Source organism: Otolemur garnettii, unplaced genomic scaffold (genome assembly GCF_000181295.1).
Source record: "Otolemur garnettii isolate 467f Iridium unplaced genomic scaffold, OtoGar3 scaffold00051, whole genome shotgun sequence".
NCBI lineage: Eukaryota > Metazoa > Chordata > Mammalia > Primates > Galagidae > Otolemur > Otolemur garnettii.
In genome coordinates this window covers 9914553-9929780 of record NW_003852446.1, presented here as the reverse complement: position 1 = coordinate 9929780, position 15228 = coordinate 9914553, and the positions used below count along the sequence as shown (strand labels likewise).

The 15228-nt window shown below is 38.9% G+C and overlaps 1 protein-coding gene across 2 annotated transcripts in view; it reads right to left on the bottom strand.

The window, feature by feature from the left end:
- Positions 1–15228, bottom strand: part of PDK3 (pyruvate dehydrogenase kinase 3) — a 66804-nt gene that overhangs the window by 17084 nt on the left and 34492 nt on the right. For both annotated transcript variants that reach the window (XM_003791917.3, XM_023514372.1), the window contains exon 6: positions 3291–3368. In XM_003791917.3, the coding sequence (XP_003791965.1) occupies positions 3291–3368 (78 nt within the window). The remainder of the gene's footprint in view (positions 1–3290; positions 3369–15228) is intronic.

The following is a 15228-nucleotide window of genomic DNA, read 5'->3' as shown; positions in this document are numbered from 1 at the left end:
AAAAAAAAAAAAAAAAATTCTCAGGCAGGAAAAAAATTGTTCTTTTGGGCTAATGGCAGCCTCACTTACTCTGAAGGCCAGAGCAGCAAGTAGTATCACTGCATTGCTGAGGCCACCTATTGTGGAATGAAAGAATCCTTAAAAAGGATGCTATGCTAGTTTAGACAAGCTCTGAAAATGAATCCACGTGAATCTGGATGTGATTCCTTCCTAGAAAACAGGGTCAGCTGGCGTACTATGGTGAGCACACATACTCTCTCCTTATACAGCAAAATCATCCACTTCAGGTGTTCGGGACCAACCTCTGACCTGCACGTCTAACGTAGAAGTTGTTATAAATACAAAGTATATTCCTTAATTATTCTTGCAAAGTGCTCTGGCATTTGAGAAATCATAAATATTAATCGTAACTACATTTCCTAAATGAACACACAACCAGAGGCTACGTATAACCAGCACCATTCATGTACCTCATTGGTAGGAAAAGGGGCTTCAACATATGATAGAAAGGAGGCTTATTAGCATGCCTGAGATGGTGCCCAAAATAGTCAGAAAGCTCCCCCTCACGGTGGGTGATGGTCCTGCGTGACAGCTCGGCTGGGCAGGAATGTGCTGACACAGCTGGCACTCAGGAAGCAGCAAGAACAGGCTCGCTGCTCTGGCCTTGGACTGAGGGAGGCTGCCACCCGTGCAAAACAACAGTTTGTTACCACCTGGAGATTTAAGTTCCATTGTTTGAAAAATATAAATCTGAACATTAGGTCAAGTGGAAAGAAACAGCGCATCAAGATGCTTCTAATCACGTGTACTCAAGCCAAGCCCACTTAGTTCTGGCTGTCCATTTATTCAAAATGGGGGCATAACTCTTCCCAGAGACCTTGCAAGCAGCTTTGACTTCATACCTTCTAGCAGGATGGAGGGACAATTGTCTTTCAACCGTAGCCTGAAGTCTTTTCACATTTTGATCTCATTATAAGAGAAATGTATTTTTGGTATATTCTGGTATATTTTTGAGAGGGAACTACAAATGCCCGTTCCCTAAAACTCAGTCATCCTGCATCTAGGAGTCTAACCTACAGAAATACTTGCACATGTTCATAAATTTTCTCACCCTGCAGACATCTGGACATACCTTTCACAGCTCATTATACAGAACATAGAAAAACTGGAAACCCTAAATGTATATCCATAGGGAAATGGTGAAATAAATTATGGTAATGTACACTCTGGATTATTTCTAAATGAGATGAATACATGCAAAGACCTTCAAGGTAAAGTGAAAAACACAAGTTATAGGACACATATAGTTTCAACTCCACCTATGCAAAAAACAAAGCTCTTTATGGGACTGAAAAAGTAACAGTGGCTTTTACCTTTTACTCATACGTCTATATTTGTATTTTTACAATGAGCATATCTCTTTCATAACTTACAAGCAAAAAGTAAAAGTAAATAAGGTTGTTAACCTTTTATGTGACTAATATAAACATCAGCTATAACCCAACCATCCTGTTGTTTGTATTTTGGTAGTATAAATCCTTCAAAATATTTTCCAATGAACTTGTACTATTATAAAATTTCATAGCCTATATTAAAAAACTCAACTATTCATATGTATTGTTCTTCTAAAGCATTATTTTGAAGGCCTGTGTAGTAGTCTAGCTTATGAGTATGCTCCCATTTATTTAAACAATCTTCTATTGTGGAAAACTTGGGTTGTTTTCTAAGTTTTCTCTGTAAGAAAGCAACTGTGATCATCATTCTTATATAAATCTGTATTGTACAGAAATGTATTTTCTAGTATGTGCTGAAGTTTAATTTATTGGACCAAAGAACATGACTATTATTAATTTAATTAATCATATTTATTTATTTAAATTTGCTTTATCTTTAATTGTAAACGCCCATACCCTAACACTTGGTCATTCCACATCTAGGAACCTAACCTTTAGAAACAGTTCCACATGTTCACCAATTTTTCCACCCTCCAAACACACATGCAGGGAAATGGTATATGAAAACTTATACAAGAAATGTATATGTTGGTGAGAGAATATTTTCTGGGTATAAATTCAAAGCATTAAAATTTTTTTGTTTTCTTTTTGGATACAGAGTCTTACTTTGTCACCCTTGGTAGAGTGCCGTAGCATCACAGCTCACAGCAACCTCAAAATCTTGGCCTTAAGCGATTCTCTTGCCTCAGCCTCCCAAGTAAGCTGGGACTACAGGCGCCTGCCATAACACCTGGCTATCTTTAGAGATGGGTCTTGCTCTTGCTCTGGCTGGTCTCAAACCTGTGAGCTCAATTCACCCACCTCAGCCTCCCAGAGGGTGAGGCGTGAGCCACGGTGCCCAGCCCCTCATTAAAATGTTCTAATCATTGTCATTTTGAAAGATAAAAAAAAATGGCATTTCTCTGTGTTTTTGTTTGTACTTCTTTGATTAGTAACCTTAAACATCTTTCCATATGTTTATCGAATGCTTGCATCTGTTATTTGAGAACTGCCTATTTAGAACTTAGTATATTTTCTACCTTGATCACTTCTGTTCCAAGAACCTTGGGGTCTAATGTAACTGCATCAGACCAATCTAGTGCAATTTTTATGTAACAAAGTTATGAATTGTTTTTCATTTGCCAAGGACCCTCATGTTTAAAGTCACATAACCTGAATATGCCCAAATGAACCAAGTGTGCAATCGTGGGCGGAACCTGAGTGCTCAAGTGCTTGGGCCCAGGAGTGGGGACCTAATTAAGAAGTGGATACCATCTGGGAGTATCCAAGATCCGATCAGATTGAACCTTGGTGTTACCCCATCACAAGATCCAATCAGATCACACCTCATTATTACCCTCTGACTTTATATAAAACTTGCCTCAATACCCAGCTCAGGGAGGTAGATTTCTCATTGTAAAAACCCAGTGCTTTGGTGTTTGGCTTTGCAGTGGGCCCTGGAGAATGAACCCAGTTTGGTTCAGTTATACCAATACATTATACATTGCTGTACAAAAATTCCTTATGACAATATAGTTGGTTGACCAATGGTCTAGAAAAAAATTTTTAAAGATATAAAAAATGGAAAAGCAGTATAATTCTAGGATCTCACTGAAATATGGCTCAGGTATAATCAGTTTTTTAGTCAGCTTCTTTGTATTTGTTTTTTTGCAGTTTTTGGCCAGGGCTAGGTTTGAACCTGCCACCTCTGATATATGGGGCTGGCGCCCTACTCCTTTGAGCCACAGGCACTGCCCAGCTTCTTTGTATTTAAGATTAAAATTCTTTTTCTTTTACCATTGAATTCTTCGACTTCCAGTTCTGGAGCTACCAGGTAATACTGTTCACATAGCATCTTGGCTGTTTCATATGCATCTGCAAAGAAAGAAAAATGGTTAGCTGTTACACTAATAACATAAGCATAAGCATGGAAATATATATGAAATAAACCAAGAAATTGTCTGAACTGATGGATTTACAATAAATCAACTACCACCTTTTTAAAAATAGCCCTTTAAAATAAATCAACTAGCACCTTTTTAAAAAATCGGCTTCAATAGAATTACTGCAACTAACCCCAAATTTCTCTTTTCTTCAAGTTTTAATGGCCACAACAATGTTGAACTACTAGACTAATGACAATATAGCTAGTTCAAACACACATTTGTTTAACTTTTAAGTATTCCTTTTTCATGAAAATCTTGGAATAGAAGATTTATAGACATCTATAGAACAGTATACTTCTGAGCACCATGCAACCTGCCAAAATTGTAGTAAAAGGATATTTGTTATAATTAAAAAAAATAAGGGCGACAGAAGTAACGGTGACAGTCAGGATTTGCCAGAGTTGTTTGTAAATGAACCCTCACTAAGTATTTGCTGAATGAAAAGGTTTCCATGAATCACTCCAAATCCATTAGCAGTCACTCTCCTCCACCCGGCTCTAGGCAACCACGGATTTGCTTTGTCTCCATAGATTTGCTAATACTGAACATTTCATGTAAATGCAATCCTATAACATATGGTCTTTCATGACTTGCTTCTTTCACTTAATATGTTTTCAAGGATGATGTATGATGTGCCGTCTATCAGCACATTCCCTTTTATTGCTGGGTAATATCCCATTCTTCATCCACTCATCAGCTGATAGACATTTGGGTTGTTTCCACTTTGGGCTATTATGAATAATGCCGCTACGAACATTCAAGTCCACGTTTTTGTGTGAACATATTTTCATTTCTCTTGGGCATATACCAAGGAGGGGAAGACTGCTGGATCATACGATGACTCTGCATTTAAACATTTAAAGAGCTGTCAGACTGTTTGCCAAAGCGAGATTTATTTTTAAAGTTTCACCTTTATAATTTCTAATGAGCAGAGACTCAAATTATGTTAAAATGCTTCATGGGCACATTTGCAATGTTCTCAACAGGGAATCAGCTCTTTGGAGACAGACTCCTACTTCTTTTCTATTCCCCACATCAATACTGCTCATGGAGAAGACAATGCACTTGTTTAAGATTCAAGACGTGAAACAAAGAGAAAAGGAAGGAAAGGAAGAAAGGGAAAAATAAGCCCGACACAATATAAATATGTAAAACTCTGACATTATTAACCTAAAATTATATAAAGAGTAGGGTACGTTCAGATTATAAATTGTGGTTCATTTACTTCATACTGCTGCCAGATTAAAATTGTACCTATGATTTGACCTCAGAGTAAAATTCTGATTATTTTATTAAACTTCTAAAATTAAACTGCTATAAAAACCAAAGATAGAGACATTAGAATAACGCTGACAAGATAGAAGAATGAGGGATAGCAAAAAGGAAACAGCAGTGAGAGGAGAAAAAAAAATTTGGAGAAGTTGATCCGTATGAAAATAGACATGAAAGTGGGACTGAATTTCAATTCTGAAAAAAGGAAAGTTGAAATTTGGAATTATACTAAATTTGCAAGTTTTTTGCTGGGGCATAATAAATCGGTTACGTACTTTTGTCACAAGAAATCAAGACTCACTGCTTTTGCTTTGGCTGTCCATGTAGCATCAAACAATGCTACATCTCCACCTAGTGACGCGATAGCACAAAGCCGACAGTGAACTTCCCGGGCCACGAATACCGAAATCCAAAGACGCAGCTTTGTTATCTACATGCTAAGCCAGCATATGACCACAGAACAACCTTTTCAGGTATGTGAAAAAGATGTTTAAACATCGCTCTTCCATTAACTATAAAATAAGGGAAATGTACACCCACTAAAGTGCTAATTCCTCATGGTCTGAGCGTGCCCGGTAGCAGGATTGTGACAGCACTGTCAAGAAAAAGTGCTGCACAAATGTAACATGTGAAAACAGTGAAGCCCAAAGAGAAGCAGCCAACTTGAAGCTTGAAGATTCAGTATGGGTCCTAGAACCATATGTGAATACGAATTCTTTAAGCATCAGTACAAAGTATAGCATATTGATGGTGAAATAAAGAATTACATGATGATCCTCGAAAAGCTCAAGTCATTACAAAAACTCACATCGCAAGTGAGACTGGACAATTAAGTTCACAAACTCATCCTAGAAAAAGTGCCACATACCTCACTGCTGAATATCATTACGGTCACCTTTGAAGTGTCCCCCTTGGGAAGCTGTGCACTGACACCAGCACCGAGTCCACTCTTCAAAGCACTTTTTCTAGGATGAGTTTGCAAACATAATCATCAGAACCCAAGGGAGGACAGCTCTGATGGCAATTCCAGAAACAGAGGTCCAAAATTGCTTTGAAGGGTGGACTAGGCCCTGCTGTCACTGCATAGCTTCCCAAGGGGAGTCCCTTGAAGGTGACCGCAGTGTTATTCAGCAATGAAGTAGCACTTCATTGTAGGCAGGAGGATCACTTGAACCCAGGAGTTTGAAGTAGCAAAGTAGATAGCACTTTTTCTGGGATTAGTTTGTGAATTTAGTTGTCCAATCCATAGATTCTCATATACCATCCAGCCAAAAATTATCTGTACTGATATACATCTTTATAATTTCCCACAGCACATCATAATGCCTTAGACACAATACACACTTTGTGAGCATTTGTTAAAGGACAATCCTCTGGCCCATGATAAAGTTCTCAACGTGCAGTCAATACAGCAATGGGAGCTGTTCTTTTTAGTTAGCCTGTGACCCAGAGGCCTAGAATGATTCCCAAACTCAGTGGCGTGTGGAATTTACTGCCAAGTTTAAAGAGATACTATAGGTTATGAGATGAACCCCTGGAAATTCTGGGGCAGCAGCTCTATGTTGAGGCCTGAGAATCCAAATTTTGAAAACATAGCAGGTAATTCTGCAGAGAAGCTAGACTTGGGGACCATTTGTCTGGCAAGTCAAGTCTGGGTCACATTGATTCTGCCACTGTGTCTCCCAGGATATGAATGATCACTGGGTACTGGGGTGTATGACAGCACATATGCACTTAAATAAGATACTTCTGTTTAAGTAAAATAAACATGAAAAAGCTTTAAAAAAATCACCACCATAACAACCAAAATTCAACTATTGGCTTGCAAATTTCCTTTACATCTAGATTAAAATGCAAGTTCTAGTTATAATAAGCTTTCTAATAAAACTTCTCTATTTTTTAAATTAGAAATCAAAATTTCAGCTGGGTACAATGGTACACGCCTGTAATCCTAGCACTCTGGAAAGCTGGGCAGGAGGATTGCTTGAGCTCAGGAATTTGAGACCAGCCTGAGCAAGAGTAAGGCCCCATCTCCACTAAAAATAGAAAAATTAGCTGGGCATTGTGGTAGGCATCTGTAGTCCCAGTTATCTGGGAGGCTGAGGCAGGAGGATCACTTGAACCCAGGAGTTTGAGGTTGCTGTGAACTAAGCTGATCTACAGCACTCTAGCCTGGGCAACAGAATGAGACTCTGTCTAACAAAAAATAAACATACAAACAAAAACAGCAAAATTTCAAAAAAGGTAATTACCAAATTACTTTTACTGAATACTACCATTGAGCTAGTATTTATTACTAATCTTTAAAAGAAAATATTAGGAAATTATTATTATTGCTACTGAATATAAGTGATTCACTGTTTTAAGAATCTTTTTTCCAGGCTTGGTGCCTGTGGCTCAGTGGGTAGGGCACCAGCCACATGCACTGGGGCTGGTGGGTTTGAACCCAGCCCAGGCCTGCTAATCAACACCACCAACAACAAAAAAATAGCTGGGTGTTGTGGCGGGCACCTGTAGGCCCAGCTACTTGGGAGGCTGAGGCAAGAGCATCGCTTAAGCCCAAGAGTTTGAAGTTGCTGTGAGCTATGATAATGTCACTCTATGGAGGGCAACATAGTGAAACCCCTGTCTCAAAAAAAAAAAAAATAGAATTTTTTTCCAGAATAATAACATATTGCTCGCAAAGTAATTAACAAAACTGTGAGTGTGGCACACACATACTTTCCTAGGCTAAAATACTCAAACTGTAAATACCTAAAACTAAAAATTAAAAAAGGCCAAGCCATAAAGAGTAGGGTGAAGGTTCAGCAACCAGACCAACAGATCCAACCCTGCCATGAATTCATTTTAAGAAACAGCACACAGGGAGATTTAACAGATAATGGAGGTTATTTATTAGATTTTTTTATCAGAAGACTTTCCTATTCGAAATTTCCAGAGAGCTGTGCTATTAAGTATTAATTAGCCTCTATCCCAAATACTTGCAATCATTTGTTTACAAGTATGTTATAAGAGCCTACACTAGGATGAATTTGAATGAGTACTGAAAAAGTTAAAATGAAGGTGCCAAGGGCCCTATCTTTGAGCCTAATAGAATACAGAAAAACATAAAGCTCAAGCTTCAGAAACCACTGCCAGAACAAGGTAAACACAAATAGCCATAAACACTGGAAATATTCTGATAAGCTGCTTTTATTTTTTTTAGTTCTTACTAAAAACAATTGCACAGCATTTATTGTCATCTGGTAATGTAACTGAAACAATGTGAAAAATGTTTTAGAACGATACTCTCCACAAAGGACATCTAAAACAACTATTGTCTTCTCAACAATTTCTCTCCTCCTTCATCATTTCTATTTCTAGTTGGAGACATTCTGTAGCAAAATATTATCCCGTCCTTTTAGCATGATCCAACCCAGTTGTGTTCTTGACTTTGTTTTACAGTGAATCTCTTCCCCATCATCCGACACAAGGTCAATAATGCTCATCAAAATCAATGACTCAGTCCTCTAGCTGCATATTCACTTATTAATAGAGCCACACCTGAATTCAGGATCTATGAAGATGAAGGTGACAGGCTACACTATAACCTGAAATTTTGGACTATGCATGGCCATGGTACACCATGGTGGAAACCCACAAAGACCAGCCTGACTCACAGGAAGTAACTTCTGGAATTAATACACTACTTTTTAGAAGTTCTTTTAAGTTCCAAAAAAAACTCTAATAAGGAATGTCTATCATCATTCTTCCTGCACCCAACTCATCCCAAGTTGGAACCACCAGAGTTTTTTTTTTTTTTTTTTGAGACAGAGTCTATGTCGCCCTCAGTAAAGTACTGTGGCATCACCACTCACAGCAACCTCAAACTCTTGGGCTTAAGCAATTCTCTTGCCTCAGCCTCCCAAGTAGCTGGGACTACAGGCATTGGCCACAACACCTGGCTATTTTTTGTTGCAGTTGTCGTTGTTTAGCTGGCCTGGGCTGGGTTTGAACCTGCCAGCCTTCGTGTATGTGGCTGGCGCCGTAACCACTATGCTACAGGTGCTGAGCCCCACTGGAGTTTTAAGCAGTAGACCCTCCCTCATCCTCCAAACCACAGCAGACTGGGGAAATGGAGGCATAACATCTAACATAAGGGTAACCAATCCCCAGGCTGACCAGAATCCTAAGAGTTGCAGTCATAGGGAAAAAAAAAAAAAGAACTGAGCCATTTAAATTCATCTTTTGGGAATTTAGGGTCAAAACACTCAGGATGATCAGGCAGGGCAGAAACCAAAGGGGTCCACTGAGAATTATCATGATCTAGGCAAGCCTAGAGTGCCCGAGTCAGCTAGTAGACAGAAACAGGTGAATGCAACAGGAAGAGAAAGGTAGGGAGGCTGTGACATGCAACTCCAGTTGCAAAGATACACAGAAAACAAACAAAAAAAATAGAAAAAATAGCCAGGCATGGTGGCACATGCCTATAGGCCCAGCTACTTGGGAGATGGAGGCAGGAAGATCACTTGAGCCAAGGAATTTGAGGCTGCAGTAAACTCTGATAAGGCCATTGCGCTCTCTAGTCTGAGGGACAGTAACGGGCCCTGTCTCCAAAAAAAACAAAACAAAACAAAACAAAAAAACCTGTTCCTCGAACTAGTGTGAGTGGGTTTCTGTTGCCTGCAACCTGAAGAGTCCAAATGAGAGCATAAGACATTATTTCTGAACCAGAATAATGCCACACTCTGAGGATATCATTTGTGTGCTATTATGCTAAGTAATAACAGCATGTGGGAACAACACAGGCAACTTAACATCGCTGTGAGAGCTGACTTTTGTACTGCGTATTTAAGTTTGTACCTTTAAAATGATCTTACCACAGGATTTTCCATTTTATTTCCTAGTTTCTTACAAAGAAAGGAGGGAAAAGGGTCACAATGGAAGGTACCTCCCAAAGGATAATAGGACCTACTTTACAACAGTAATTCTAGCATTCACTACCTGGAGTCTATAATTTGCAGATGTATAAAGGTAGATATTAATGTGCTAAATAAGCAGCAAGGAGGCATGCTTCAGTGTTCTGCACATCCAATTAAAGCTACGCAAGATGCACCCCACTTCTACCCGTTGACACAACTGTCTAGTCAAAAATAAAAATATTGCCTCTGCTCTTCCATATAGATGTTTTCTGCGGTCCGTCTCAAGAGATCTAAGGATAGAATCGGAGTTAGTTCACTAGGGCTTATTAGGGCTGTAAAGTACACACGCACACACACACATGCGAGCGCACTCACGCATACACAGGGTCATTTGGGCTGGACATTTGACTATGCTCAAACCGTATAGAATCTTCACAGCTGAGAAAGTCATTCATAGAACTGTCATGATCATCCAGAACCTTTACTCTCTTTATATGAAGCTTCTTAAAACAATAGGAAGGAAAAAATATTAGGTCTCGAGATGGTGAGTTAAGTGAGAAGATTAACTGAGAAATCTCAGAGGATAACAAGAAAAGGTGAAAAGCCAGTACAAAAATCCCAACTACTCTACAAAGAAGGGAGCAGTGAGACTCATTAGAGTAAAAGGAAGCTGACAGGCCTGGACCTCTTGAGACTTTCTGACTGTCTAGCGATGGAGACCTCGGTACTTTTTAGCTAGAAGACACAGAAGAATTTTTAGGCCTTTTGATCTCTGGTACTTTCTACCTTGTTTATTCTTTCTCATTCTTAATTTGAGCTAGAAAGAGCTTCTGCTTAGGTATTCTGACACCCCAGGGAATTAAGAGGAGGGCCTATAAGAAATGAAACAGAAAGCTGGCTCTTAAGATTTGCTTTAGTCTGCAAGGAGAAAAGACTTTCAGATTTCCTTCTAGGTTGCCTGGCCCATTTTGTCATGGTGGTAACTGATTTAAGGCCAATCCCCTACTGAGGAATAAAGATTATATATTCTTGGCTGGAAAGACTATTTGAATGTAGTACAGGTTATGAGTATCACAGCTCAGATAAAGGAAAGACTCCTACATTACTAGGACAGAGGACAGGGTAGAGGCTCCTACTGTCAGGCAGTGAATTCTTCTAGGAAGGTTGTGTGTGATGAGCATCAGTTCTGGAGATGGGGAAATACACAAATATGATGGATTTCATAGAGACAAAGCTATTCATGATATCTGCAGTTGTACACCAATCTGTAAATCTGGTATGAGTTCAGATATAAAAAACAATGTTCTCGCTGGGTTACAAAAACAGGTGGCTTTTATTCTCTTCTCTCTTTTCCCAGATTTTCTAAGTTTTCTTCAAGGAAGACTTTTATTATTTTGGTAATATGGTATTAGTTCTCTTAACTGTCTCAACTGGGAACAGGAGTTGGATGATTACCAATGGGGTAGGTGGTTAGGGACACTTTGTTTTCAAATGTCCCTAACCACCCACTCCATTGGTTTGCCACCATTAACAAAATGTTAAAGTAGGAAACCATAAAATGTGATGACGATCATAAACATTAACTTAAAATGCACATTTAAATATATAATTTATTCCTATGTCAAATAAGGAATAATAAGGCCAAGGCCTTCTCATATAAGGCCAAGGCCTCTTCCTTAAATATGGATCAGTTTGGGGCTCCAGGTTCTTTCCGGGATAAATGATACCACGCACTTCTATGAATTCCACTTTTTTTCAAGTATAATAAACTTAAAGATACCCGTGAAGCTGAGTATGAATTCCTTGTAAGGCTTCTATGCTGTGCTTCCCTGTACTCTAATTGTTTTCTTGCTCACGGTAATTCCATTACATTTTAAAGAGACTTTCCTTTATCGAGTCTTTTGATGGAAGCAAGTCTCTTTTTTGTGCTTACATCTCTTCAGTTTCCGTGACATTTCAATAAATTATGTAGTCTCACTAGGCAGCAGAACTTACACTAGCGGTTTGGGTACAAATAAGTGACCCTTTGTCAACATACACATCACCAGTTGGGGGCAGAAGTGCAAAAGAATTCCAGAAAATAGAACAAGCTAGGAGTATTCAGTATGCTGCGGGTACCAGTACGCAGGATTTAGGAAGGGAATCAAGGGCACCAGAAAAGTCAGTTATGTGGGTGTTGCTTTATGGTGCTTATGTGCTTTCAGAATCTAAAACCACCTCAACTGTTCTCATCCTTAAAGGAAGATACTGTTGAAGGACGAAAACCATGGTTTGAGGTGGTAAGGAATGGAGAGCCTGCGAGTCCTTCTTACCCCATGAGTGTGGGGGGAAATGGAATTCTGAGGCGCAGAAAGGCATGAGGAGTGACTGGCATTGGATAAAACTTCACCAGGAAGTGAAGCTTTAGTTATACCAAACAAGTGGCAGGAATGATTAAATGAGAAGCTGTAATAAACTGTTTGGGATACACTACTAGGTATAACGTTGAAAGGGCAGGAGAAAGAGTGGAGATAAAGCTGTGTGTACAAGAAAAGGGGGGATTGGGTCCCATGGTCAAAACTGGGAATAAAAGGGACAGTAAACTAGAGGTGATGAGGTAGACTGCAGGCATCAACTTTCAGGGTTTTATTTTTTCACATATGTATCCAACTATTCTGCATAATAATCTTCGGCTAGTTTTTGGTATGAAACTACTGTCCTGAAGAAAAATGATGCAAACTGTATGTGTAAGAGTAATTCCAGACCTTTACAAGTTTCTATCCCAGTTACAGAGATCAATATAAGTACAAATAAGGTCAAAACCAAGTGTTATGTACTAAATGCAGTAAGAGCAATACAGACAGTAAACACCATAAAATAGATTCTTTCCACCCCAAGAGTCAAGTCCCGGAAGACTCCTCCTCAAACTCTCCCACGGGGCTCTTGACTCTCTTTAGCACTGCTTCATCTCTCTGTTGTACAGAACTGCTAACAGTTTCCTAAAACCTCCTGTTACTTATCTAGTTGTACTGGTTCTTGGTTAAAATTTCCCTAAAAGTTAATGAAAGACTTCAGTTGTGAAGAAATAATGACAGGATTAAAATGAGTATTTTAAAGAACTTCAAACATCTACCAAAGCACAGAGTATAATGAATCTCCATGTTCCCATCAACAGCCTCAACAATTTTTAACATACGCCTAATCTTTCTCACTCCCCTACCTCTGTAGAATTTTGAACTAAATCCCACGTGTCATTCCATATCATGTGTAAATATTTTAAAATTTCTCTCTCAAAGGTAAGACTCTTACAAAAACGTAACCCTAATACCAATACCATACCTTAAAAAACCAAAAATATTTCTGTAACATCAAATATCCAATGTTCAAATTTTCAATTGTCTTATAAAGGCCTGACTTTTTAAAATACAGGTATGTCCCATCGATCCACGAATGGATCAACAAACTGTGGTATATGTACACTATGGAATACTATGCAGCCATGAAGAAAGATGGAGACTTTATGTCCTTCATGTTTACATGGATGGAGCTGGAGAATGTTCTTCTGAGCAAAGTATCACAAGAATGGAGGAAAAAGTATCCAATGTACACACTCCTATTATGAAACTAATTTATACCTTTTATATGAAAGTTATAACCTAATAATAGCCTAAGAATATGGGGAGGGGGAGGGAGAGGGGAGGGAGGAATGGGTGGAGAGAGGGTGATTGGAGGGATCACTTCTGAGGTTTATCTTACAAGGGTACAAGTGAATCTTTCTAAGAGTAGAATGTGAATGTTTTAAAACAATAACTAAGAAAATGACACGAAGGCTATGTTAACCAGTTTGATGGAAGTATTTCGGATTGTGTGTGAAAACCCCACACTGTACCCCAGAAGTGCATTAATGTACATAGTTACCATTCAATAAAAAATAAAATAAAATAAAATAAAATACAGGTATGTTATAATTTATGCCAGAAACAAAAGTAAAGGCACCAACCTATATAATCAGCAGCATGAATGAGAAGCCAGATGACTTACCTGACACCCAAGGGCTTCCTACTGCTAATACACCTGTCTACAGCCTTTACCGTGCGCTATCTATGCTGTGGGGGACCTACATATACACTTAACACCATGATATAGGTGAGTTACTAATGGAGTCATTTTACCAATGAAGAAACTCAGGCCCAAAGAAGTTACTTAACTATTGCAAGGTAACCCAGCTACCCCAAATGCCTATCAGCTGATGAACAGGGAAATAAAATATTATATCCATACAGTTGAATATTCTGAGGCATAAAAGGGAATGAAATAATAATTGATGTTACAACATGATGACCCTTGAAAACAATACGCTACGTGCAAGAAGCCAGTCACTAATGATCACATATGGTATGATTTTATTTACATGAAATGTCCAAAACAGGAACATCTATACAGAGACAGAAAGTAGATGAATGGTTGCCCAGGGCTGAGGAGAAGAATAGTAGTAGGGATTGATGGGTAGAGGGTTTCTTTTTGGGGTGATGAAAATGTTCTAAAATTGGATTGTTGTGATGGCTGCACAACTCTGTGAATATACTAAAAACCACTGAGTTATGTACTTTAAATGGGTGGATTTTATGAGAATTAAATCTCGATAATGTTGCTAAAAGGTTTAACATTTATCAAACCAAGGAATAATGCTAATCATTTATACTGGCACGGTGAGAGTTACAAAATACATTATCACAAACCCCGACCTCAAATCGGTTACAGTTTAAAAAAAAAAAAAGGCACAGGGTATCCTAAAAGTCACTCCTAGAGTCACTACACAAAGGGAAAATGGGAAATTGTAGCTAAATGTACTTTTATCTAGAAAAATTATTACAAAATTTTACAAAGAGGTAGCCAACACATAGAGAATAAAATTTTATAATGAATATTTTGTAGATACAGATAACAATTAGTTAAAACTTCCCATTTTCCCTGTGTATGGTGACTCTAGGGGTGACTTTTGGGACACCTGATAGCACACGTTTTCTTTCTAAACTGTGCCTTTTTCTCAAAGGGGTAGTCAACTGCCTGAACCCGGTTCTCTGATTTATAAAAGGCACTGGGCTAGGACCTAGTGCTCATAAAAGCTATGATAAGACCGATCCTTTCCTCTTTGCCCCTGCACGTGTGCAGGGATTAAAATCAACCCCAGTGTTATCTTGTGAAAGAGCAACACAGGGTGCTTAGGGAGCTGAGGCTGGGCCTATTCATGTTAATGAAATAATGTGAGTAAATGTTTCCAACTAAACAGAGGCCAGAGAAGCTCAACAATCCTAGACTGAGCTAAGACTGACAGGCCTGGGTCTTCCGTCCCAGGTTTAAGGATACCCAGTGCAAACAAATCACACAGGTTTTCCTTTGCTCTGGCTGCTGGACAGTAACACAAATCCTTGATGGAGACTAGGGAGAGTTGTGGTCATGAGAATTTGTGAGTGTTTAGAGGAGGGAGGTGAGGCCTACAGTAGGACATATGACCTGGGAAAGGGGACAGTCTGGGGATCTGAGGCTACACAGCGTGACCATAACACTGAAGACATCTAGGGACCTGGTGGGTCGCTCACAACCAGGAAGGCTTCCTGGAAATAGAATTTATCTTAA